The sequence below is a fragment of the Eleutherodactylus coqui genome, chromosome 12, assembly GCF_035609145.1.
Source record: "Eleutherodactylus coqui strain aEleCoq1 chromosome 12, aEleCoq1.hap1, whole genome shotgun sequence".
NCBI lineage: Eukaryota > Metazoa > Chordata > Amphibia > Anura > Eleutherodactylidae > Eleutherodactylus > Eleutherodactylus coqui.
The window spans coordinates 109,549,148-109,575,798 of NC_089848.1; the positions used below are offsets into that span (position 1 = coordinate 109,549,148).

At 49.4% G+C, this 26,651-nt stretch overlaps 1 protein-coding gene across 5 annotated transcripts in view; it reads right to left on the reverse strand.

Annotated features, from left to right (window-relative positions):
* Window positions 1-23,935, reverse strand: part of PARD3 (par-3 family cell polarity regulator) — a 535,977-nt gene extending 512,042 nt beyond the window's left edge. For all 5 annotated transcript variants that reach the window (XM_066585804.1, XM_066585803.1, XM_066585801.1 and 2 more), the window contains exon 1: window positions 23,665-23,935. In XM_066585804.1, the coding sequence (XP_066441901.1) occupies window positions 23,665-23,784 (120 nt within the window). In that variant the 5' untranslated portion in view covers window positions 23,785-23,935. The remainder of the gene's footprint in view (window positions 1-23,664) is intronic.
* Between the last annotated feature and the right edge of the window lie 2,716 nt (window positions 23,936-26,651).

The window sequence follows — 26,651 nt, forward strand, 5'->3', positions numbered from 1 at the left end:
AGGACCTCAATCAAGGCAATTAGGTGGAGATTAATCCAGAATCAGTTGGCAGCACGTATCCCTTCAGCAGAGATCGCCCGATTGCCCGCTGGACCGTTAAATGGGTCATTTTTCCACCACAAAAGCAAAGACAAAGTGTAGCCGGAAGTCTATGTTACACAAATGGCAGCAGTGTTCTTCTCAGGAAGGTTGGGGACCTCGCCGCCGCCTCAAATTATGAAACATTATGGGCGCCGGCCTTGCGGCAGTTACACAATGTGCATTGTATGAGTACCATGAAGCATCATTATCTGGAACGGGCTACAGCGTATGAGAAAATGCAGAACTGCTGAATCAGCGATAATATTCTGCATGACCCCCCTCCGTCCCAGGACTTACTGTAACGGGCTGAGATTCCCATGCAGGACCCCCTATTTAGAGAAAACGCTGCAGCAAAGAGTGAAATAAGGGACAGCGATACCAGCTGACCGCAGGGCCCCTTAAAGGGATGTTCTCGGGGGGGGGGGGGGGGGGATTTCGGACATACTGTGGATTTTCAGCATCGGAATTCGCTGTGGAAAATCTGTAGCATTTGCAATTTTAAAAATCCCATCCAGATGAAGAAAAGCCGCAGCTTAAACTGGCGGCGGTGCAGACTGCAAAGGAGGATTTCCATCTTGGGTTTTCAGAGGCGCCCTCTGCGCCAAGCAGTTCAGTGCAGGGCACAGATCTTAGGCCTCATGTCCACAGCGGGTCGGGGCAAGCGGCCATTCCTTACCCGTCCAGATCCTCTGCACGGCCATGCGGGTCTTCAGTCTTTTCTGTGGATTTGGGCGGGCGCAGCGCCCCACATGCACAGTGGCAATTGTTTTTTTAAAGATCTACTTTTATACAGGATCCGTGGCACGTCTGCAGTGTCCGCTGTGGCGCAGATCGGACGGCTTCCATTGACTTCAATGGCAGCCACCCCAGCGGGATTCGCAGCAAGATAGAGCATGCTGCGATTTGTTTTTCTGGACCAGAAGGTCTGCAAAACAAACCTGCGAGCTTGTATAACAGCGGATTCCACGATGGATCGCCCCTTGAAGTCTGCAGCCTCAGTTTACCCCAGATTTCCCTCCTCTGAATGAAGCGCTGAGATCTGCAGTGAATTGGCGCCGCTCACTTCCGATTTGTCGCTATGGAAAGTTTAAAGCAAATCTGCAACGTGAGAACGTCGCGAGGGCGCCGCCGTACTCGGATTTCACAAACTGAAGGGCCAATGAGGATGACCGATGTACAGAAAAACCGCCGCTGCCTCCGTTATTAAGACGTGCGGATAGTCGCCATGCGACATGATGGGCACGGAGTCACAACCGGTCAGAAGGGGAGGTTTGGACACCGCAGCTCCAGGTAAGGATTCCTGCTCCCGGGACAACCCCATGACGGTTCTCTAGAGACTCGGGAAGCTCCTGGTCTGTGCAACATAACACTACAGAGCACGGAAAGCGCACCGCGCCAATATGTGCCAGAGCCGCAGCTGGGACACCCTTCTGTGCAATGTATCATGCCCATATACTGCCAGGCTGGGGGAGCGGATGGCGGTGCCCAGTTCTGGGGGCTGCAGGGACGCCCTTCTGTACAATCTACCGTGCCCATATAGTGCCCAGGCTGGGGAAGCGAATGGCGGTGCCCAGTTCTGGGAGTTGCGGGGACACCCTTCTGTACTATGTACAGTGCCCATATAATGCCCAGGCTGGGGAGCGGATGGCGGTGCACAGTCCTGGGGGCTGCAGCTAGGACACTCTTCTGTACAATATACCAATGCCATATACTGCCCAGGCTGGGGGAGCGGATGGCGGTGCCCAGTTCTAGGGGTTTCGGGGACACCCTTCTGTGCAATGTATCATGCCCACATACTGCCAGGCTGGGGGAGCGGATGGTGGTGCCCAGTTCTGGGGGCTGCAAGGAAGTAGGACATTTTTAATAATTAAAAAAAAAAACAACTATTGAGTAGGCGCATTAGACAACCTTTGTACATAAAAGAAAAACCTTCAGATGCTGCTCTACTGCTATATGGCGATATATCAAACAGTGACGTGGATATCTGCCCTATAAACCCCCCCCCCCCCCCCCCCCTCATCCTCCCATGTAGTTAAGTAAATGGGATTGTCATCAAAAATTAGATCAATCAGCCTTTACGGCCCCCAAGTGGTTTCCAAGAATCAATTAGGCGTCTCAGAAGGGTCATATTACGGCTTTGGGAAGACTGGCCGCTAACTATTCAACGAGGGGGAGGGGCTTCCGGCGACTTCTCCCACAGACTTAGCGGTTCCATAATGAAAAGTACATAAATGAGATGGAAAACGGCTCATTATCCCAGCTGAGCCCAACTAACCGTTTCCTTATAAACGAGCCACGCCGCGACATTGTTCGCTACACAAGATTTTATCTTCACGCCAAAAGCATTACAGGAAGCCCAAGCGGAGCGACAAACGGCGATCTTATAAAGGAGAACGTCACCTAGTGGACAGGTTAGCACGGAAGGGACTTCTGGGGGTTCGCAGCGCGCGGCGGCCATTAATATCCATTCATTCACACGGGCGCACAGTTTATGCAAAAAAAAAAAAAGGCTCAAATGATGTCAGTTGTCACAACCCACAGAAAACCGTGCGAAACACAAACAGCGCAGATGTTCACTTTTTTTTCTCACGCACTCCAAGACTTTAAGGGGCGATTTTGGCCTCTAAATATGGAGGTAAATAGAACAAGTTGCGATTCTCTCTTTTTAAACGCAAATCATCAGTCTGGGTAAGAGACGCACTTCTGAACACATCAATTTAATGGGTCCGCGCGCTGTCCGTAAAAACTGTACGCCCGTGTGAATGAGCCCCCAGGCTGGTCGCAGGTTCCATACTTCGTAAAAAAAAACTGCATTGCGACAGAAACCAGACAGAAGCCCGGAGGTCACCGTGGGGGAGAATATCGGAAACTGAGACCTCTAGGGTCTCACACAGCTGACGGGTGTAAGCGACAGGCGGCTGAAATCATGTCCGCCACTACGGGGAAGGAGTTTTGCATATCCAGATAAAAAGAAGAAAAAAAAAAAACGGGATACAAACCCGTCCTGACGCCAACGTGCCGAGGATCTGTTCTACGCGGACGAGATCCTCCGCAGGTCACCAGCGCAGCTGCGTTGAGCTCTGCGGTGGGATCAGTATGGACCATGCGCCGTCCGCACCGCCATGACCTGCGGAGCGCACGAGGCGCGTTTACTTACCAGTCTGCCCGCTTTCATCATATAATACACAAAAACCACAAATAAACAAACTGATGATGAAAAGCACTTTATCGGCGCGATCAGAATAACAGAAGCATACGGCGCTCGCTCGGAGAGTTACAGCGCAACTCACTGCGGTTTTACAAAACCGGACAGTACTGCACATATTCCATCCTGCCATGTGCCGCGGGTTGCAATGTGAAACGGAGCAGCCTACGATTTTACGTAGCAAATATCTCCCATCTTCTGCCAGTCCAGGATGCAACCGTGCCCTCGTACACGTGGCTCGCGGCGCACTACCTACACCCTTCAGCACAAACCACGAAGATGTCTGCTCGGCTCAGGCGGCAAACCAGCAACATTAGGAAGGCTTTAGCTAGACAGATGTCTATACGGCTTGCTCATGGCAGATTGTACCATGACCAAAGATGGCTGTTTAGGACTGCGGCATCACCCCTGTCCAAGAACGCGTATAGGGAGAGCTGCCCGTCTGTGGGTGGGGTGAGGCTGGCGCGGCCCACCTCCGTCCCAAGTCCAACTTCATGAACCCGGAGACTGAAAACCCTACAGAAAAGAAACAACTTGTGGCAGCCAATCAGAGCGCAGCTTTCATTTTCGAAACTACGTAGACGACCATGTGAGAAAGCCGCTGCACCCCTCATCATCTGCACATCACCCCTTTGGCTGCCGTCTGTCATCTTGAGCGACGACAACTCCCTGGAGGATGAATTGGCGGCACCACGGGTGCCCGGCGCCTTGTAGTGTCTGGATGACGCCGGTTATATACGACTCCTCGTTTTAAGAGCCTGAGAGTGCAAAGGTGTCAGATAAAACAAGACTACGGCCGGACTCACGCGGCTGAGAAAAATCGCGTTGCACAATTTGAGACGCACGAATATGAACACTATTCTTTCGGATGAGGTCAACCATGAGCAATTCTTTTGCGCATCACATAGCGGTGCAGGAAAGTAAATGGCGGCATCACCCCTTGTTTTCAGTGGGGCCGGCAAAGCATCTCATGGAGTGCGATACATTGAAACAACGGGAAACACTCCGCAATTCCCCGCCGCGGGTTCAGCAGATCAACATGAAGTGATGCAAGCCAGTTTTAACACAAACACGCCTCGCACCCATGCAGACATCACATGATGGCGAGTGCACAAGATGGGCAGAGTTTCATGTGCCGATATCATAAGAGCCGTATGACATTCGCCTAGAGGCCCATTTACACGCACAGCTAATGATGCAAATTCGTTCATAATATAGATTGACAGTGAGCGATCATTTTGCATAAGCTGCTAGCGAACAATAATGCCCATTAGCAGCTTATTAGCTTCATTTGCATGTAAATGAGCCTCCCCGTGGTGTATCCAGCTAACAGCAGGCGGACTGTTATCTGCATACAACTCCTTTATTCTGCCACGGGAATGCAGCTGAATACAATGTTATCAGCACTCCCGTGGAGAATGACAGCATGCGGTCCCTGCTATCAGCACTCCGGCCGAACTATGTATGCTAAACTGAACTAAAAATCATCATTGGGACGAAAAGTAAACAATGGTAGCGTTTACACGCAACGATTATTGCTCAAAAGACTTTGTTTGAGCGAATTTTGAATGATAATTGTTGTGTGTTAATGGGCCTCTAGTTTTTGAGCAATTGTCTTGCATAAACGGCTAATTGGGAGGGAGGTAAGAATTTGGTCCTCCTTAATCTACTAGCATGCAGTGAAAGTGAATGGGGTATTTTATATCCTTGGGCCCATTTCCAACCAGCGTGTTTCAGGCGGTCTCTCTCCTCCTCCTCCCCCCCCCCCCCCCCCCACTCCTCTCTGCAACCCCCCGCTCACCACCGGCGCCCCCCAAATCTTTTCGCCCGAGTAGTCAGTTACTCGAAGAAAGCGCTGCTCGATTGCGAAATCGCCCTAAACGAGTACGTTCGCTCATCTCTAGTCAGGACGCATGCAACACGTGCCCAAGGAGAAAAAAAAGGCATGTGCATGAAAACACGCATTTAAATGCAGTGAATCCGAGTGCTTTTAAAGGACTGAATACGCCGGTGTGAATGAGCCCCTACTGCAGAGATAGCTCTGCATGCCGCATGCATGTAGTTCTTGCAGATTCCACTTGGAAACCTGAATGGCGCCAATCGTGCGTCACAAGCCTCAGATCGGCCGCGGATCCTCCTGTAAACACACAGAGCCTTGATGTAGGAGCTTAGCATCTCGTTACGACTCAGACCCGCAGCCGGCGATGGCCGCGATCTGTACGCGCTATACATGTCACATAAGGACAGGCAAGTGAAAGGTGCGTCATCTACAAGCAACGAAACCACCAAGAGGAGAAATGAGGAAGTAACTGCGAACAGGAGAAGTCGGGACAAAGGAAAACCCTTCACAAGGATCAATCAGCAGGGAGCCCAAGAGAGGTCAGTATGGGGCTCATCAACAAGGGAGGCCTCAGTGTCATCGGCACAGCGGGGAACCCTCGCCTCTGACCCCACGGCTTTAGAGGGAACAGAAGCCATTCACAAGGAGCCTTTTCTACTAGACTAATGGGTATATAGGCTCCTAGGAGAGCAGACAACACGCAATCAATGTATCACCTGCTGACAAACGCTTAACGAGAAGACGTATTATATGGACATCGTCCGTTCCGATATCAGGATATACAGCGCAGTGCAAGACGCTTACAATCACCTAGGAAGCCCATCCGTCAGTTTCCTGGTAGTTGCTTATTGATTCTTAGGATTGTCGGGTCACTGAAGAGTCACACATTCCGGAGTGATCTCACCAATTCCCAGGATGGCATCACTAACGGGGTTTTCCCATCAGAGACTTCATGGAATTGCACAGGATGTGACACGTCTCAGATGCGGCTCCCACTTCTAGGAGCTGCACCTATCCAGGTCCTGGCCCCACTACCTCCAGCCCAGCTTTATGGGACTTACAGAGAGCCGAGGAGCTTCGCCGTCTCCTCAACTCCCAAAGTAGTCAATGGGCATTTTGGAAACAATGCCACGAGCCGCGCAAACAATGCAGCGCCGCGAGCCGCGCAAACAATGCAGCTTGCTGTTCTAGCGAAGGCCATTTCTGTAAGTTTTGACTGCCCCTGGCAGCGGAGAGATCAGGGTGGTCTTCTGTTTCTGCCATGAGAGTCGCAGACAGGAATACCACTTTAAAGGGGTTGTCTGGGACCTTTACCATTGATGACTTATCCTCAGGATAGCTCATCAATAGTTGACCGGTGGGGTCCGCTGCTAACTGTCCCTGCCCATCAGCTCATCACCGAGCCCGTCGTCAGCATAGACAGAGCCGGGTGGCAATAGCGCTGTCCGTATTTCAGCGGCCGGAGTTGGTATGACATTGAATTCAATGGGAGCTGCAATACAGACAGCGCTGCCTGCTTCCTGCACGGTAAACACTAAACAGGCCAGCCGGTCATGTGATCAGTGGGGATCATGAGCGGCGGCTCCCTGCCAGTCAACTACTGATGACCCATCCTGAGGAGGTCAATAATACAAGCCCCGGGCAACCCCTTTAAAGTAGGATTTCTGCCTAAGACTGCCATGACATATACAGCGGACCACCGCTGGGACCCGCACCTCCCTAAGCCGGGTCCCGCGACCTGGATCTGAAAATGGAAAAAAGGAGGGGGGCTAAGTATGTCGCTCCGTCGTACTTATGGAGGTAGACGATCTCATTGGTTTACCCTATAACTGCTATACACTATAAAGATGGGGTCCACTTTAGTACATTCCCCATGAATCAATCTTCATGCATCTTTTCTTAGAACTCTGCATTGTGCTGTTCCTCTGTTGTTCCTCCTGGAAATCCTCCTACATTTGCCAGTATCAGGCCATGTCAGAGTGTACAGGAACACCCCCCCCCCCCAATTCCTTTATTCATACATTTCCAGGAAGAGCCCCCACATTGCAGGCATTTCAGGCCCTTTTACACGGACGCCTGGCGGGCACTTCAGCTTTCACACAGGAGCGACAGCCGCCCAGTGAATGGAGGTGGACTGGGTCGTAGATGGTCCCGGTCAGCCGCCTCCCAGGCGGTTGCAGCAGCAGGCCCAGTGATTTGGGGGGTCTGCCTGAAAGATCTGACCAGCGATTTATTGCCGATCGTTCCTTCTCTGCATCCGTTTACTCCTTACAATCACCCTGCAAACTGCTTGATGTAACGAGCGGTCCGTGCGATAATCAGGCCATGTAAAGGGGCCTTTACTAAAGTCAGACGTCAGGCGGGAAGACAGGTCCTCTTTAAAGGGGTCTTACCATCTCAACCGAATATAGCTGTGGTGGAAGCCGTGTTCTGTGCGAGTCGGGGAGGACCAAGCTGCATTACCCCGTAACCCCCATACATTACAGCTATGCCACTTCCTTCATTGCAACTACCTTGTACAGCCAGATCGGGGAAGGCCATATTGGAGGCCCTATGTCTGGGACCCACATCCATACACCATGGAGGTCTGGGATGGGAACAGCCCCTTAACCCCTTCAGGACCGTTTGTGCCTTAATGACCAGGCCAACATTCCAATCAACCTGCGATGTGTCACATCCGGTAATCCCGACCCCGTGGTTTTATCACATATTGTACTGTATTTAGGAGGGAGAAGTAGAGCGATTCGATGAGTTTATTAAAAGTGGCACATTTGAGGAAAATTGCTACAATTTGTCACTTTTTTCAACTTCTGTATGACAAGTCTGTGAATGTGTGGTGTGATACAGATAGATCCACAGAGACTATATGATATTCTCTCCATCTGTTTGGAAGCAAATGTGAAAAAATGTTGTACTTTTCTGAACAATTTAGGAGACTAATTCAACTTTTTTTTTATTTCCGTTTATGCGCCATTTATAATCTGTAGTGTATGGACACGGCACCGATTAGTAACTCGTATACAAGGGTACGTCCACATGTAGCAGAATGTGCCGATATCCCACATCACAGCACTGATGCAGAAATAATGAATATATGGTGTGCCATCCCGCACACAATCCGCTACATTTGAACGCATCCTTATGAACGTAATTTGTTTGTTTCTAGACCAATTTAAAAAAACAATGACCTTATCACCATCCAATCACCTCAACTAACCAGCCAGTACAGATAATTGTACAACGCACTCTTTAACCCTTTCTATTAGACTCCCTCGGGTCTCACTGATGGGACAACAGAGAAGACACGGATATCACAGGAAAGTTTATAGTGTACAAACTTCCCTGGCCAGCGCCGTGATTGGCTGTCAGTGATGACGCTAGTAACGGCACGTTTGGGTGTTTTACCCGCTTGGCAAGGGCCGCCATCACAGGAGGAGTTCCAGCATGGGAGTTCCACGCCGCATTCTGTAGAGCGAGCAAGGCCGGCGACGCGCTGTAACAGGACGACAACAAGAGGCCGTACCGCGTACCAGCAGCGATTAGCCGGGCTTCCATAATGGGATTACAGGTTTATTTTCTATCCACATAGAGAACGGTATTTCCCACCCAGTAGCACGCAGCTACGGCTCTGCGCATATCTGAAGCGAAGGCTCCGGCGCAGCACAGAATGGCGCAACACTCTGCATCACACCCAGCGATATGACTGAAGTCCAATGGCTTCGCGGTCACACAAGCGCCAAACACAAAGACAGAAAAACAAAAGTGGAATATTGGCCGCGATTCTTTATTTAAAGGGTTGAATATCACATAAGACATAAGCAGGTAAAATCCAACCAAAACCGCCAGTGAACAACCAAGATAAACCACGGCAGCCCAACCCGCCGCCAACACCGCCACACAGGAGGGCGGAGCTCCGCAGTTGGGGGTTCAGGTGAGCTGACATACAGGAACGGAAAAGGACAATGACAATGGAAAAAGGAAAGTGACTTTCCAACAAGTTTCCGGTTGTTCTTGGATGAGGAAATCCATCAGCTCAGCAGACGCCACGAGACGAGTGGAAACCTGGCGAAACCAACAGGCGTGAAACTCCTACAGGAATCAACGGGAAATTAAACCGAAACGTTACGTTTTTCTATTCCTATGAGGGAACAGAACCCCCCAAACTCAGATGGGGACCCGAGCCTCATCTATAAGGGGGTCCGCCAAGAGTGAGGATTTGCAGAGTCTTTTCCCACAACACCCACTGATTGTGGGCAGGCTCACAGCATCAGGACCGCCCTCCGTAACCCACTGTTTCCTAATAATAGTCTGACCCTTTCTGTTCTGTAGAGAAAACTTCTCAGCCATGATCTCATTATCATCACAGACAGGATTACACTGAGAGGAGACACCTATATATAGATAACACAGGAGCCACCATTCACAATAGTCACAGCTCACCTCCTCCCCTCCCTGTACAGGCAGGATTACACTGAGAGGTGACACCTATATATAGATAACACAGGATCCACCATTTACAATAGTCACAGCTTACCTCCTCCCCTCCCTGTACAGGCAGAATTACACTGAAAGGTGACAACTATATATAGAAAACACAGGATCCACCATTAACAATAGTCACAGCTCACCTCCTCCCCTCTCTGCACAGACAGGATTACACTGAGAGGTGACACCTATATGTAGATAATACACTGTGAATGGTCCATGAAGCTGCTGTAAAGAATCTTCTCTAAATTCTGTTAAATCTAGCTCAGGAATGATGGACGCCGTAATCATGTACACAGACAACAGAATTAAAATTAAAAAAAAAAAAGAAAAAAAATTACAAAAATCAGAAAAGGGAGAGAAGAAAAAAAAAAAAAAGAAAAAAGGTTTAGATTTTTAATTAATGAAAAAAGTAATTGACATTCTGCTCTCCTTTAACCCCTTAGTGACCGTTAATACGCCGACGGCCTGTACTGTCAGTCTATGTCCATACATCATGGGCGCCGGCGGTTTATAAAAGCCAACCCCAAAAGCTCCGATTAGCCACTCAGATGTTCAGGGCTGTTAGCCCTTTAAATGCTGCTGTCACTTCTGAGATTGCAGGGAGCCATCTGGGTGTCATGGCAGAGTGCTTATCAAGCCATGACTGTGGCATGGTTTAATAGAATTCCTGCTGGATTGCTGTGGCATTACATCATACTGCAGGAGCGATCAAAGCATTGCAAGTTGTTGTCCCATGTGGGGACTAAAAAAAATTAAAAAAAAAATTTTTTTTTTAAAAAGATGTTTTACCATTTAAAAAAAAAAAAAAAAAAAAAAAGTTATCAAGTTGAGAAAGAAAAAACACTTTTTGCCATATTTATAATAAAAGAATCAAAAAACAAAAATACATATTTAGTATCACTGCATTAGTAAAAGTCTGATCTATCAAGGCAACTCATTAACCCCGCACGATGAACGTCGTCAGAAAAAATAGAGAAAAAAATTGTAATAAAAAGCAATCAAAAAGTCGTATCTTTCCAGAAACTGAAATGCCCTGCAAAAAATTACTCCTTGCACAACTAGGTCGACAAAAAAACAAAACAAACAAAAAAACAAAACACGATTGCGCGCAGAAGATAGTGGCAGGAAATTTTTTTAAAATTAAATCCCTTTGAAAAAATGTTTTTTTCAGCACATTATATGGCAGAGTAAAGAGTACTATTGAAAAATGCAACAAGCCCTCGTACAGCGACGACGATGGATAGAGGAATTACGGGTTGAAAAAAATGAAGATGCAAAAAATAGAAAAAAAGAAAAAAACTACCTGGTCACTAAGGGGTTACGTTTCCAGCCCTCCAACAGAAAGGTTTGTGCACCCCTGCTCTATACAGAAGAGTGTAGAGCGCCCCGATAGCACCCATCAGGTCAGTGGGTTGTACATTCTTGCCACCAGTTATCCCAGAGCGCCGCAGTCACCAGTTACCTCTAACTAGACGGGACATTAGTGATGGATGAAGACCCGGGTGATGTAGAGCGCCGCCGTATAACCGATTCCTGGAGAATATTCTGCATCAGCAGACTTCTGGAGGTTGTGATTAAGATGCCCAGGACCGCGGTGCATCAAACACTTGAGGAGCTCCGGACGCATCAGACAAGTCAGCAGTTTCTGTCATTTTCTCGGTATACATGTAATCTGCAGACGCGCTGCTATTACAAGCCAACAGACTAAACATGCCACAAAGTGCCGGCGGCCCCCCGTCACCCGACAATCCACACACTGTTAGAGCACGTTTTTTGCCATAGACTTGACATAGATTCCACGCCGCAGTCCACATGGCGCAATTTGTTTCTGCATGTACATTTGAAAACGTGTAGAAATAAAACGACACTTCTTGATGCAGAATCTGATTAACTGTCCCACAACTACTAATACCACATCTACACTGCTCTGTACTTCTGCAAAATGGGATTGTTCTCAGTAGCAGGAACCAAGTAATCTTGTAGATACGAGACCTCTTAATGGCTAACAAAAACACATGATGCTACAGCGAGCTTTCCAACCTCTCAGGATTCTTACTTAGGCATAATGAAATGGATCCGAAGAGGCATGCGTATATATACTATATACACATACATGGATGTGATTCATTTGTACTTGAAAGGATACTACTTATCCGGTTGTTGTATCCTTTCGAGTGCAAATTAATCACATCCGTGTCTGTGCCTTGTCATATGTATCTATGCATTTATCATTTCAGATCCCTTCCACTGTGAGTAGGCTGGAAAGCTCGCTGTAACATCATGTATTTTTGTTAGCCATTAAAAGGTTTCGTATTCACAAGAGGACTTGGCTTCTTTTACTAAGAACAATCACATTTTGCTCTGCTGGCGACACCAAACCAAACCCCTTTTTTTCAGTACTTCTGCATAATGTCCTACATGATGTTCACAACAGATAGTAAGGGCTCATGCCTACAATGGGGAGGGTATCCGTGTAGCATTTTGCAGCTTTGCCCTCCACCAGCAGAGACCGCGTACGGCGCTGCGCCAACCTGTGAATCACGCTGAGACATGCGGTGCGATTCTTTTAAATGTTCTTAGTTTCCCGTTCAGAGCAGGCATGCATACGAGAACGCCGCCCATACGTAATGTATCATACGCTGCCCATACAAGTATATAGGACTCGCGCTGCGAACATATGCAGAGAAAGAGCAGCTGCGATTTATTTCTTTTGTGTATTGCTACGCAGTGTCCACGCGCCAGCGTGCATGGAAGAATAAAAATCCATCGCCGTTCACCGACTCCATTCACCGCGTGTCACGCATCCGTGCAACAATACACGCGGTGAAGACACGGTCGTGGACACGAGCCCTTAAGTCCACATCAAATTATGTGGATCTCTCCCTTTACGAACTGACATACTGAGGCTTCCACGCCACATGGATGAGATTGCCAAAAGTACAAGTTGCGCCTTCTAAGGGGGATTCTGGAGACTTAAGGCCCTTTTAGGCCGCCTGCAGACGAGCGGGTCGGATCCGGCAGCGAGAATTCTCGCCGCGGGACCCGACCCGAGAGCCTGCAGTGACGAGCGCGTACTCACCCGCGCCTGGCGGCACCGGCTCTTTCATGTGCCAGCTGCCGCGCTGCCGGCGCATGCGCAGACCGTAGCCGGCGGCCAGGTGAGTGCGAGACCCGCACAAAAACAGGACATGTCGCGGTTTGTTTGCCGTGCGAGATTTCGCACGGCCAAACCGCGGCCGTCTGCATAGGAGTGCGTATTGTAATGCACTCCTATGCAGACTTTCAGCGGCGGAAATCCCGCGGCGGGATTTCCGCCCGTGTGCAGGCGGCCATATGCAGAAAGATTGTTCAAATGAGCAAAAATGTACAAAAATCAAGTGTAAACGATCCAACAAATGAAAAATTGTGCTCTTTTCATCCATTTTATGCAGGCATAGAAAAATAATAATAAAATCGCTGCTCCTTCACTAATCATTGAGTTTAAATAGCGACCGGTCACTTACACAGCGAACGCGAACAACTGAACGATTTCTCGTTTGAAGGATCCAATGATGTATCTGCCGGTATAAACGGGCGGCCCCAGCGGACTGACATGGCTGGCTCAAAAGAAAAAGGGTCAGGGCTAAACGGACCCTTAGGGCGGACTCCAACGTTTGAGTGCGTATTATGCGCATATCTTCTATCTATGGGTGAAGACCCGAGAACACATTAGTCTTCAGGACACCAACAAGAACATAGTAAGTTATCTCTTCCAGCAATGACAACCGTGGAGTCTCGTTACATCGGCTGCTTATACCGCGTTTGCCCAAAAATAAGACCCTGTCATATCAATTTTTGCCCCAAAAGCGGCATAGTGTCTTCTTTCACTTACCTAGCAGGGTCAGTCCAGGTCCCTCCCGCTGCTCTCCAGAGGTCTGACGCGCCTCCCGCAGTCCTTGGCCGCTCATACAACATCACTTCCTGGTTACAGGATTCATTAATTCTGCCTCCGGAAAGCGATGGCTATGAATGGTTGTTTCAGCGCTGCATTGATTGGTTCTTCCACCGCTGCTCGGCCAATCAATAGCCATCGTGTTGTAGGGGCGGGATTTAGGATTTGGCTGAGCCAGGCCAATCACAGCCATCGCATTGGTTCATCCAGCGCTGCATTGATTGGTTCTTCACAATCACAGCTGTTGCTTCTTGGAAGTGGGATTTAAGATTCCTGTAACCAGGAAGTGATTTTGTACGAGCGGCCGAGGACCGCGGGAAGCGCGTCGGAGCTGTGGACCGGATGTGGATCGGTCGGTCCTGTTTTTTCTTTGTAATTGCGTATGGGTGATTGCATATAAGCACCCAGAGAAAACAATGGGCGCTATCTTGTGCATAAACGCGGCAAAATAGAACATGCTTGCATATTTTGCAATTCCAACACACTGTGATTATACCTGCGTAAGCCAATGTAGCGAATTGCCTGCGAGTTACCGTGTATAGCGCCCACGTAATACGGAGTGATCATACGTCTTATATAGATATCGTCATCACTATTATCACGCCCCCAAATGATGTGATACAGACACGGCTGCGAGGAATATACAGTCACAGGATGGGTCTCGGAAGCGTACAAGTGACAACGCGGAGCGGCACGTAGATTATCAGGTATGCCAAGAATGTCCAAGTGCGGGCGGCTCCGGACCAACTAAGACGACCCGAGAACGGGAGATCCCATTACACCATACAAAGCCGTGTACTATTTCATGCAGGGCGGGTTTTAGTTCTTCGCCAACCTTTTCAGACGTATACGAAAAAAGAAACCTAAACTGTTGTGGGGCAACTAAAGTCGCGCCAAATGCATGACCGGCGGGTTCCTCTGAAACCAGCAGAAGAGCATCAGAGAAAGCAAATGAGGCCTCTGCCCCCTATTATTATATCGCATTGCGAGTTTTGTGTCTCGCATGAAAACAGACCCTTTACACGGGGGACAACAAGGTTGTGTTACGTCCTAGTTTTGGGCGATGCTGGTTTCACAGGAGCACAATGCAATTTCTGGGGCAATGAGCGTGCGGGACGATTCGGTTTTTACTATTGGAAAGCGCAGCATTGTATTTTTTTTTTTGCAAAAGGCATCATAGAATCGTAGAGGTGAAAGAGACGCACTCGCAGAAGACGGAAAAAAAACAAACAACGTGTTTGCAAGTACAATATTGCGCTTACCGATGTAAATGCACACTGGAAAAAAAAGCCAAGATGAGCCAAGGAAGAGTAGGGACAAGAAGCGTCAAAATAGTCTAGAAGACACAATTCTAGCACAGCGCTGCAAGGTAAGGGCCGCGGCCAGGTGACTTGTCTTCTGATGCAGAGATAGTCTGTAAAGTAAATGAACCCCCGGAGGAAGTGACGGACACAGGGGATCCTATTCTCAGCCAGCGGGTGATGGAGGACCCAGGTTGTGCGAATGAGGATTCCACTGCGGCAGCATCTGAATGTGGCCTCACAAAATACTATGTCACGGTATTAAAGAGCAGCTGTGCTTTTTAAGACCTTTTGACATGACAGCCACATAGCTAAACTTGTGATTAGTGAGGGGGTCCAGGCACCGAGACCCCAGCGCATACACCGCTATATGCACATCTTCGGCAGCCAAATGGGGCCAACAGGCAGAGCGTTTGGTTGAGCACTGCAGCCCCTTCATCGGAGTCATAGGCGGGGGGCCGCAGCACCCGGACTCCCACTTATTAATTTCTGACACGTCAAAAAAATGTAAAGTGTGCAGATACTCTTGAAAACTACTTGCCTAATGCTACATGTGCCTCGAGGGGTGGACGCCATGGGACCTCCAAGACAGCTCGGAGCCGCCGAGGGGTGGACGCCATGGGACCTCCAAGACAGCTCGGAGCCGCCGAGGGGTGGACGCCATGGGACCTCCAAGACAGCTCGGAGCCGCCGAGGGGTGGACGCCATGGGACCTCCAGGACAGCTCAGAGCCGCTGTACACCAGTTACCTTTCCTTGGAGCACCATTAGCAGGTACTAACCGCGACAAACGGGAACACCCCACAAGCCCGGACCGTCGGGAGGTGCGCTGACCATTCATCTACACATCACAACCCAGCCCCGTTCACAGTTGCTCAGATCCTTATGTTTCACAAATTTTTCCTGCTTCTAACATCAACTTCAAGCACTGACTGATCACTTGCTGTTTAGTACATTCGGGGACCCAAATAACAGGTCGCCACCGATCAGGCTTGTCGGTCATCAATAGAAAAAAGTTGAAGTTCCGGAATACACCTTTAAAGATCAGCTGACAAATCAGCATTTCTCATTCATTGATCCTTTTATGTGTCCTGAATGCCGGGCGAATTAACGTTCATGCGCCACAGTCACGCCGTGTAAAAGGGCCTTTACTGTACAGCCAAGCGTAGCCTCCAACCAAGATGCAAATCACACTCTGCTGGAGCAGCGATGAAGAGCAGTCACACCGTAGAAGACAAATAGCGGCGGCTGAAATCTCGTATCTCCAGGCCACAACTGCAATTCTGCTGAAGGATCCTCTGAAGATCTGCATGTTGACGTCCTTCAGTAGATTAATATTGACCACATCGCATCATCTCCAAACATACCAGGCCAAGCGGAGGAAATACAAAGCGGAGCCCTCGTTACTCTATCTGGGACTCCTAGAAATACGACAGTCGGCCCATCCGAAAGCATTCCACGGTGGTGGCAAGCCGTTACTAGTTACTGCGTCCTGCAGCCCACTTGTTCTCACGGATTGTAGAATGAATTTCCAGTAAACAGGGGAATAGATAGAAGCCGAGAGCGGTCACAAGTAAGAAGACTGCAGCGAAGTATCAACGCCAAGGAGGAGGGAAAGTCGGATTTTTGTTTTGTACTGAAAGGGTGTCCAGGATTAGAAACCCACGACTGCTTTCTTCTAAAAACAGCACCACCGTGTAAAACAGGTTGTGTGTGGGATTGCAGCTTAGTTCTACTCACTACAGTGCAGCTGTGGTGTAATGCCATAGACAACCAGTGGACAGATGTGGAGCCGTTTTAGAAGAAAGTTGACATATTTTCTAGTCCTAAAAAATCCATTTAAAGGGCACCTGACTTCAGAATATGCTGCTGGGTGTGTAATGAGGCATAATGCTATATCTGGCCATTATATGATTTGTATCCTGCATTTAAAACTAGCTTACCCCTTCTGCAGGCTGTATACATAATACTCAGTTGTCTCTGTGCTGGTGGGTGTAGACCGCTGCTATGATATCTCCATACACTGCACACATACAGAAGAGATCCTGCTCTCCTATCACTAAGCTGGTGGGTGTAGACCGCTGCTATGATATCTCCATACACTGCACACATACAGAAGAGATCCTGCTCTCCTATCACTAAGCTGGTGGGTGTAGACCGCTGCTATGATATCTCCATACACTGCACACATACAGAAGAGATCCTGCTCTCCTATCACTAAGCTGGTGGGTGTAGACCGCTGCTATGATATCTCCATACACTGCACACATACAGAAGAGATCCTGCTCTCCTATCACTAAGCTGGTGGGTGTAGACCGCTGCAATGATATCTCCATACACTGCACACATACAGAAGAGATCCTGCTCTCCTATCACTAAGCTGGTGGGTGTAGACCGCTGCTATGATATCTCCATACACTGCACACATACAGAAGAGATCCTGCTCTCCTATCGCTAAGCTGGTGGGTGTAGACCGCTGCTATGATATCTCAATACACTGCACACATACAGAAGAGATCCTGCTCTCCTATCACTAAGCTGGTGGGTGTAGACCGCTGCTATGATATCTCCATACACTGCACACATACAGAAGAGATCCCGCTCTCCTATCGCTAAGCTGGTGGGTGTAGACCGCTGCTATGATATCTCCATACACTGCACACATACAGAAGAGATCCTGCTCTCCTATCGCTAAGCTGGTGGGTGTAGACCGCTGCTATGATATCTCCATACACTGCACACATACAGAACAGATCCTGCTCTCCTATCGCTAAGCTGGTGTGTGTCGACTGCTGCAATGATATAAATTAACTACTGACAGTTTAAACAGGCCGCTTGATTTTCATGCCTGCAGAAACCGCATGGCCAACGAATTATCTTCTGCTGTTCAGTCGCCATCAGCATTTACACGGAATCCTTCAGATTCCTGCGATCCAGCGAGACTCTGAACGACTAGGCCCTTACTACACAGCAAGTTCTGTTTTAGTCTCTCTGCTCGTCTCCCTCTTTACTCTCCACAGGCTTCTATGCGCAGCAGGAGACAGCACCCTCCTCTTCCTGTAATCTGCCTCTGCTTCTTTGTTAATAGAGACAGACTTCAAATAACAACAGGCAATGGAGAACAAAAAGTTGAGAAAGGAAGACCCCTGTAGAGCAGGACTGGGATTTATTTAGCATAAAAAGATGCCCTTTTAGGCAATTAAAGTGATTAGCAATTTTACTAATTATCACATAAGCATAAAGTTTGTTGAAAAGTTAGTGACCATTCAAGGCAAAAGCTTTATGGGGACTTTTCAGGATCTGTAACCAGAGGGCGAGAAAGTGGTTTGTTGAAGTCAGTTGATCTCGTAGTTGCAGGAATCTGGACACGGTTGGGATTCTTACATCTATAGGAAACCATTAATGATGCAACGTTAGCGGGACTCACTGATGGGCAGAATCAGCCGTCCGCGGTGAATGAGTAATGCAACACCAAGTTCACAAGGTTAATCGTGTCGGATCTGCGATGTTCATCGGACGCTGTAATCCGTGGCGGAACTCTGAGGATGAGCCTCAAACGTCTGATGGCAACTTCTATGAAGATCCGCAAATGGATTTAGCGGCAGTCGATGGAGCAAAATCAGGGAGCGAGCGCCTGACACTGTATCCGCGTACATTTACACGGCCAAGTGCGATATTGGTCAGAGACAGATTTCGCACTCTTTATCCTCTGATTGTGATCCTTCTTACAAGAAAATATATATATCTATATCTATCTATCTATATAGCAGCGCCGCACTTGTGGCTTTCAAGCGTATAAAAATATATATATATATATATTTTTTTTTTAAAATAGTAAAAACTGAAAGAAAAACGTATTGTCTTGCTTTTTTTTTTTTTTTAAACTGTTAATAGAAATAATGGGTGTTTCTTAAACAAAAAAACATCCAAAAACAGGATATTGAGCAATTTTTCTATCTTTGACAATTTGTCCAAGAAAAAGGATCATTCTCATGAATGAAAATCACGTGTTCTTTCCACGTGAGCGTTCCATCCTCATCGCTGATCGAACGGAACTGGTGCATGACAACAAAAACCCTGTGTGAATGCAGCCTTTCATACAAGTTTTTTTCCATTGACTCCATTCACCGTGTATCACGCGCCCATGCAATACACACGTAATACGCAATGAAAACACGGCGGTGGACCTGAGCCCAGGCTGTATTTACACAGAGTTCTGTGTGTTGCGAGACGCATGGAAATAGAATCCTTTATTTGGAAAGGATCCGTTTACATGCGTAATGTTTCTCTCATAGCGATCCTGTGAGATAGAAAACCAACAGCCCGTCCCGTTATTGGCCGATACGCCCATTATTACTTAGGGGAGACAAAAGAAATGGCAGCACCGCAGTCGCCTGCTATACAATGAGAGGGCGACGAGAAGCGATGGTGATCATTCTAAGTCCTGATACATGTGATTTGTTCCATGCGCACGACAATGGCGCATATAGCGATGCGCTCTCCCCCTTGTAAATATGCAACTTTTTTACGACTGTGATGCATTTTGCAAGTGCCATAACAGTCCGAAAAAGTCAGCCCGATGTCATACTTGCCTGTGCAAAGACCGCCCGAGCGCTGCGGAACACGTTGGCGCTGCATAAAGATTATTATTACATGCGATTTCTTTCCTCGCGTTCATTAGGATTTCGGAATCCACGGAACTACGGCACGGATTTCCACAGCATTCAATAGAACGCTCAACTAGCGCCAGTTTGGATGCAGAACCCGTAGTGAAATGCTGCCATGTGAGCGGGGTCCGAGCCCCCCCCCCCCCCCCCCCCCCATCATCATCATCTTCTCCTTTGAAGTTTTCAAGCTTGCAAACCTCGTTACCTGCGAGGAGATGTTACACCACACTGCAGACCCAAGGAGAGAACATACGTTACATAACCTAAACTGGCGCTCCAACACCTGACAAGTCTGGAGCTGCGTACGCCTTTCCCTGACCTCTTGCATCTAATTCCCATATCTTATGCGCTGTAAGCCGTCTGGGCCGGGCTCCTACTTATTCTCATCTTATGATCGCGGCTTGCTAGGATGTGCCATCGCTTTATAAGTGGAGGTCTGACCTCTGCGACCTCCTCCAATCCTGAGAAGAAAAGGGGCCCGGACCACCCGCTGTGCCAACGACTGCAGCACAACTGTAGCCCAGAGAGTAAGGCCGCATGCAGCAAATGGCAAGGAGCACAAATGTGCAGCGGAGCATGAGAGCTGCAGCGCCTTCATTTTCAGGATCAGCGGGGGTCCCGGAGGTCAGCCCCCCACTGCTAACAAATTGACGGAATATCCTACTGATAGGTCATCATTTTATAGGATGAGAAGACCCCTTTAATGTGGGTTGTAAGCAATGTTATAGTTGTCTGCACCCCGCCATCGTCATAGTTACAATGTTTCACCCCAACAATATCCCACAAGGCTGATGGCCTATGAATAGCAATAGCACTTACGAAACCGCCCTCCTCAGGTCACAGGAGAAACTTCTGAGGGCCCGAAGGTCCTATTAGAACCACCATCATCTCAAGCAGCTCCCCAATAGTGAGCCGATTCCTGTTCTGGCAGCTCAGTACCCCCAAGATCAGTGATAGGAAAGCAATGGGAGGCTTGCAGGAAGTTGGCACAGCAGCCACTGCAATCAGGACAGCGCCATCTACCCCGCGGACCGTGGATTACTACCGGCTCGCACATCATCGCTTCAGTGGGACCAGCAGAATTTGCAGTTGACCGATTCAGGCTGCGCAATGAGTAAACAATGCAGCGCTGTGGCCAACAATCCCGATGGCAGCGCGCACGAGAGTTCATTAGACTTCATTCGCATCGGCGCAGATTTCTGTGAAAACCCAGGATGAAATGGCGCAGCATGCAGCGCTACTCTGGGAAAATACCAGAGCGTGAAGTTATCATAGTCAACGGGTTCTGTCTGGCGCTAATCGCTTCCAGCATGTGCGGCGACCAACATTTACGTTCAACAGAAAAGGACGGCGCAAGTATGAAAGAGCCCTAAGGCCGCCTGCAGACGGCCGGGTCGGATCCGGCTGCGAGAATTCTCGCAGCGGTACCCGAACGCCTGCAGAGAGCAGCGCGGACTCACCCGCTCCCGCAGCTTCGGCTCTTTCATGTGCCAGCTGCCGGCGCATGCGCAGAGCGGAGCCGGCGAGTGACATTTCTGTGCGGGGCTTTAGGCGGCCTGCAGACGGGCGGAAATTCCACGGCGGGATTTCCCATGGAATTTGCGCGTGCACCGGCTGCCCGGTAGCCGGCCATGAAGAACCGGGGCCACGGGAGGAGGTGAGTTTCACGCTGCTCTCTGCAGACGCTCGGGTCAGGTCCCTCTGCGAGAATTCTCGGAGCCGGATCCGAACCGTCCGTCTGCAGATGGCCTAAAGCTGCGCAACCGCGATGGGCACAAGATGCCGTTGGCAGCCTGCCAAGATGTTTATATGGACTAAGGCCTCGCTCACAGAGATGAGTGTTTCAGCGTTTAGCTCTGCGCTGTCACAGGCTCAATTGTTTTCAATGGAGCCACTCAGACAGCCGCTGGATCGCGCTGCGATGAGTGGAGTCGGTTCCCTTTGGGGCATCTAGCGCAAAAAACTAAAGTAACACGCGGCAAAGCAACACAATTTAAATCACGGCGCTTTGCCACATTCATGTGTGAGGGAGGCATAAGGGCTCATTCACACCGGCGTACGCAGGTTGTACAGTCTGGTCACGGACCGAAGCTCGGCTGATCAGAGCGGATTTCGGATCCTCTTACAAGTTAGTACAAGCGCTGTATATCTACAGGAAGCGACCGCTGTGTTACGTACAACTCCTTTACAGTCACTGCATCTGATTAACTTCTAGGACCCGTTTTGGGCCGTATTATGGACCAAACAGAACGGCTGATTTTTTTTCTCCAAGGGACTGAAAAATCGTGTGAAAAATACACATTTGTGAATAAACCGACTGAAATCAATGCGTTCTCACTCCACATTACACGCATAAGGCCCAATGTCCACGGGCGGATCGGACTCCGTGCAGCCAGTGAGCCCTATTTACCCGTTTCGCCCAGCAGTAGCGTTCGCGCAGATCCCTCCACTTCCGGGTTTGCTGTACTGCGCACGGTCCTCACAACTAGCCGTCTGACATACTCAGTACAGTTTGACTTCAATGGAAGCCGTCCCTGCGGGATCCGCAAAAAAAAAAAAAAAAGAAAGGTCCGCAAAACAAATCCGCGTGCTTAAGTTAATTTGCGGACATCCATGATTCCCTATGGGTGGCTTGATTTGTGGGTGTCCTGTGTGGTTTCCGCAAATCAAACGCGCCCGTGGACATTTGGCCTTATACAGTTCACAGTTATACCCGAGCGAATGAGATCAGAGGGTCCGTCCGCACGTAGCGGAACCGCGCCAGAATTTCCAGCTAAAATTCTACATCCAAAATAGAGTCAAAATCTGCACCAGCGGTTGTGTATCAACAGGCGATTCCAGAAGATACGGCGCTGTCAGCGCGCGGCCTGTAATAAGTGCAGCACCAGTGGTCAGGTGATGCAGAAGTGACCGACAGCGCTGCTGTTATTATAGGCTGGCGCTGACAGCTGAAGACTTCGGAGGTGAAGGGAGCGCCGCATCTTCTGAGGTCAGCTGTGGATACGCAACCGATTTGGACTCTGGATGCAGAAACGCTGCAACATGTAAGACAGAACATAAGGCCGGATTCGCACGGGGAGCGCACACTGAGAGGTGCGGTCCGCACTTGCAAACATGCGATTTTTCCTGCAATTATGATACGTTTCGCGAGGAAACCGCATCACATCTCTGCACACGCGACATTCACGTTTCAATAGGAAAAATATATATAAGCGATATAACCCAAAAAAAGGTTCTTTTTAAAAAAACACGAACATGCTGTGATTTTGCCCTCTCGCAGAATCGCTGTAAATAACGGGAGACTACAAGCTGCGAGTTCCGTGCGAACGCTCTTCTACTCACGTGTTTTTCTGTTCGTGGAAATACCGGAATTATATCTACTCGCATGTATGCAAATGGCGCAAGATAAGGCCAGGCTCACATCTGCAGATAGTAGCGCAGCATGCTGCACTACTGCTCCCGGGACAATGCTGGAGAGCAGAGCGGAAGCCGGACGGACCCGCTGGTAGCGAACAGCGTCAGTTCAGCGCCGTCACAGAATGGACCCGGTTCTACGGTCGAACACGAGAAGACGCTACGAGAACTTAAGACCTCTCCGGTCTGCAGCCAAGTGCGGTTCCGTCTGAAGCCGCGACAACATTACGCGGAACACCTAATTATATGGATTGTAGCACCCAGGATGAAGCGGTCGTGAATCCCAAAGGCGTGAGCTATTGCTTCTAATCGCAGATGTCAGCCAACTCGTCCTATGACTTCCAGTAGCAGTGATACAGAATACTCGCACAGTCGCTACATTGTTGCAGTTTGCATCAGGCGGCAAAAAATTAGTTGCAAACTGAACTGCAAACATCTTCCGCTCCTCATTGCTGTTTGTAAACACAGAACCGCTGGCGATGAAGAAGAGGAGGAGGAAGAAGAAGCAACAGATCACAGGAGTCCTGCAGGAGCCTCCGCGCCCCCGTGTCACAACATCACCCGCTGCCACACTTTCTAGTCCCCCCCTACGAGACCCCAGAGTGGGGCGTTCCGGCGTAGACAACTCCCGCGACGGGCTGGACCACCCCCAGATATAGGGGGGGGCTGTTGTCAGAATCTCCCAGTCACGGACGACTTACCCCCGCTATCCAACCCCGCTCTCCCGGCCTCACTCACCTTGGCTATGGCCTTCTTGTACCTGGTCACCGCTTGCTGGATGAGACTCGAAACTTTCAAGTTGCCGTCCCCACAGGGCACCACTACCCGGGTCCTCCCGAAGCTCACCGTCACCTTCATTCTGCTGCCCGGGGAGTTAGCGGATACCGCCTTGTTCTCCCCGCGCTCCTAGCCTAAGGGGTTAATCCAGGGTTCCGGTTTTCCCTCCGTCTCCTCCGGTGTATGCGGGGCCTGCAGCAGCCTCCTCCCTCCGCCGCCACCTCCTCTCCAGCATGTGCAGGCGCAGCTCCTCCCACCTCATCCAGCAGGATTGTGTGACCGCCACTGGCGCATCCAGCAGGGAAGACAGCGCTCTGCGCCTCCACCAATCAGCTGCCGCCATACTGGAGAGAAAGGTAGACTGACCAACAAGGTGTTCGAGTTGGATAGAGCCCCGCCTCCAGTTCGTCAGGCTGTGCTGTGATTGGTTGGCAGAATTTCTCAATCTGAATAGTGGCAGCTCTGCTAACAATGTGCCTGTTAATAAAGTTATCCGGACCTGGAAGGCAGGCAGTCGGTTTGTCGGGCTACCTAGCAGCTACCTTCCCTGGGTGCTAACGATGTCTCCTAGGACTCAGAAAGACCAGGTCTTACAGGCCGCTCTCACCCAGGCGTTAACGCACCCCATCATTGCAGCGGGTGCGTTAGAAAGTGCTGCAATGCACTAAAACAGAACAGACGGCGTTTGATTTGGCGCACATTAGAAACGCTGCACTAAAACGCACATCTGAGAAGCCCCGTTGCAATCAATGGAGGCTAAGTACAGCGTTTCAAGCACCCGCTAAACACTGTAAGAAACCGCCTGCGTGAGAGCAGCCGAACCGTGCGCCGAGCGGGCAGTCAGGAGAACAATAATATGACGCAATGGCGGGGAACGCAAATATAGGAACTCGCTAATGGATGACCGTAACAGAGCCGACGGTAATCAGTGATGGCAGAAACGGATGGTGGGGATGAAAACAAAGATAACTGACAATACCGAACCTAACCACTAACTCTAAGTCTCTGCTGGACACTGACCCTAACACCAGGCACCACTGTCCCTTGCAAACAATTAGGGGGTGCTAGGACCCAGAGACAAGAAAACCAAACGAAGCAGAACTGAAGTAGAAGCAATACAAAGTCAGATACTAATAGAAAAACGTAATATTCTACAAGGGTAAGAAGTAAACAGGGACTGGGCTATAAAACCACAGGACTACTAGATTTGGAAGAAACGACTAGGAGCATGCAAGGCATACTGGATATCAATGCACATAGCTTACACTATAACCAGCCACCCAATTTAAGAGGCAGGGACATATAAAAAGATAACAATCAGAGATGTTTATATATTCCTGGCTCTTGTAGTGCGCTGCTGGTTATAGCATAAGCTATGTGCAGAAACCAGGACTATATATAGAGAGAATAACTAATCAGAAACTCCTCTCCAGGTGAGTCTAAGTGACAACAGTGCGGTCAGCCGACCCGCTCTGATTGACCAGCTGAGGGGCAGTTACATAGTAACTACCTCAACAACAAGCTAGTAGACCAGAGATGACGCGACAGCACTGCTGACCGTAACAACCTGGTCTAAAGCTCCCCATATATATACGGGGTGCAGTCAAAAAAACGGATCCAGCGCTATATCTCACTACTGCGGTCCTATAATGAAATAGCAATAGCATTCTTAAATAGGAAGGCATGGATGTGGTACATGAGGGTATGGTGCCCCGGCCCCTGGGGGCCCCGCAACAGGGATTTTAATTTAGTGCTGTTTGCCTGTAAGAGATGGAGAGTAACACCCAATTGCAGCGTTGAAGAGCAGCAGATGTGTTTTCCGCATCTCTCTAAGGCTGCCTGCACACTGGCGTGAAAATCGCACGAGATTTGTGCGTTGCGAGACGCATAACTATGAACCCCATTCTTTTGAATGGGTTCATTCACATTAGCGATGGTCTCCTGCACTGCGGGAAGCTCATCATGGCGTGTCTATCTAGCTGCGAGAGGCCCTATTGTTTCCAATGGGAGAACGCCGTGATCCTCGGCGGCGGCTGTGACAGTCGCGGCGGAGATTCCCTTCATCCCCGTAGTGATGCAAGGCTGTTTCCAGATGGATGGCAAAGTCAATATCAGATTGTGAGTCACGGCCCAATATCATGCTCGCCAGTGTGAAGGACCACTGCCATGACTGAAGGAAAGTGGACTGGAGGTGGCCCCCTTCTGCTATGATAGTGGCAGATCATCCAGGGCGTCATCTGCAGGAGATTCAAGTACCGGACAGTGCTCTCTCCTGGTTCTCCTCCTACCTATCTGACCGCTCTTTCAGTGTCTCCTTTGCTGGCTCTACCTCCCCTCCTCTTCCCATTGCTTTTAAGCAATTCGGTCCTCGGCCCCCTCCTTTTCTCTATCTACACAGCCCCTATTGGACAAACCATCAGGAGATTTGGCCTCCATTACCACCTGTATGCTGATGACACCCAGCTATACACCTCTGCCCGTGACATCTCTGCACCTTTCCTCCAAAACATCACTAACTGTCTGTCCACTGTCTCTAACACCATGTCCTCTCTCTACCTAAAACTAAACCTCTCTAAAACTGACCTGCTGGTATTTCCACCCTTCACTAACCGACCTCATCCTGACATCTCCATCTCAGTGTGTGGCGCCACCATAACTCCTAGACAACACGCCCGCTGCCTTGGGGTCATATTCAACTCTGATCTCTCATTTATCCCCTACATCCAATCTCTGGCCCGAACCTGTCAGCTGCACCTCAAGAACATCGCAAGAATCCGCTCTTTTCTCACTGTGGACACGCTAAAAACGCTTACTGTTGCCCTCATCCACTCTCAGCTCAATTATTGCAACTCATTGCTGATCGGCCTCCTCTGCACCAGACTCTACCCCCTCCAATCCATCCTGAATGCGGCAGCCAGGCTCATCTTCCTGTCCAGCCGCTACTCGGA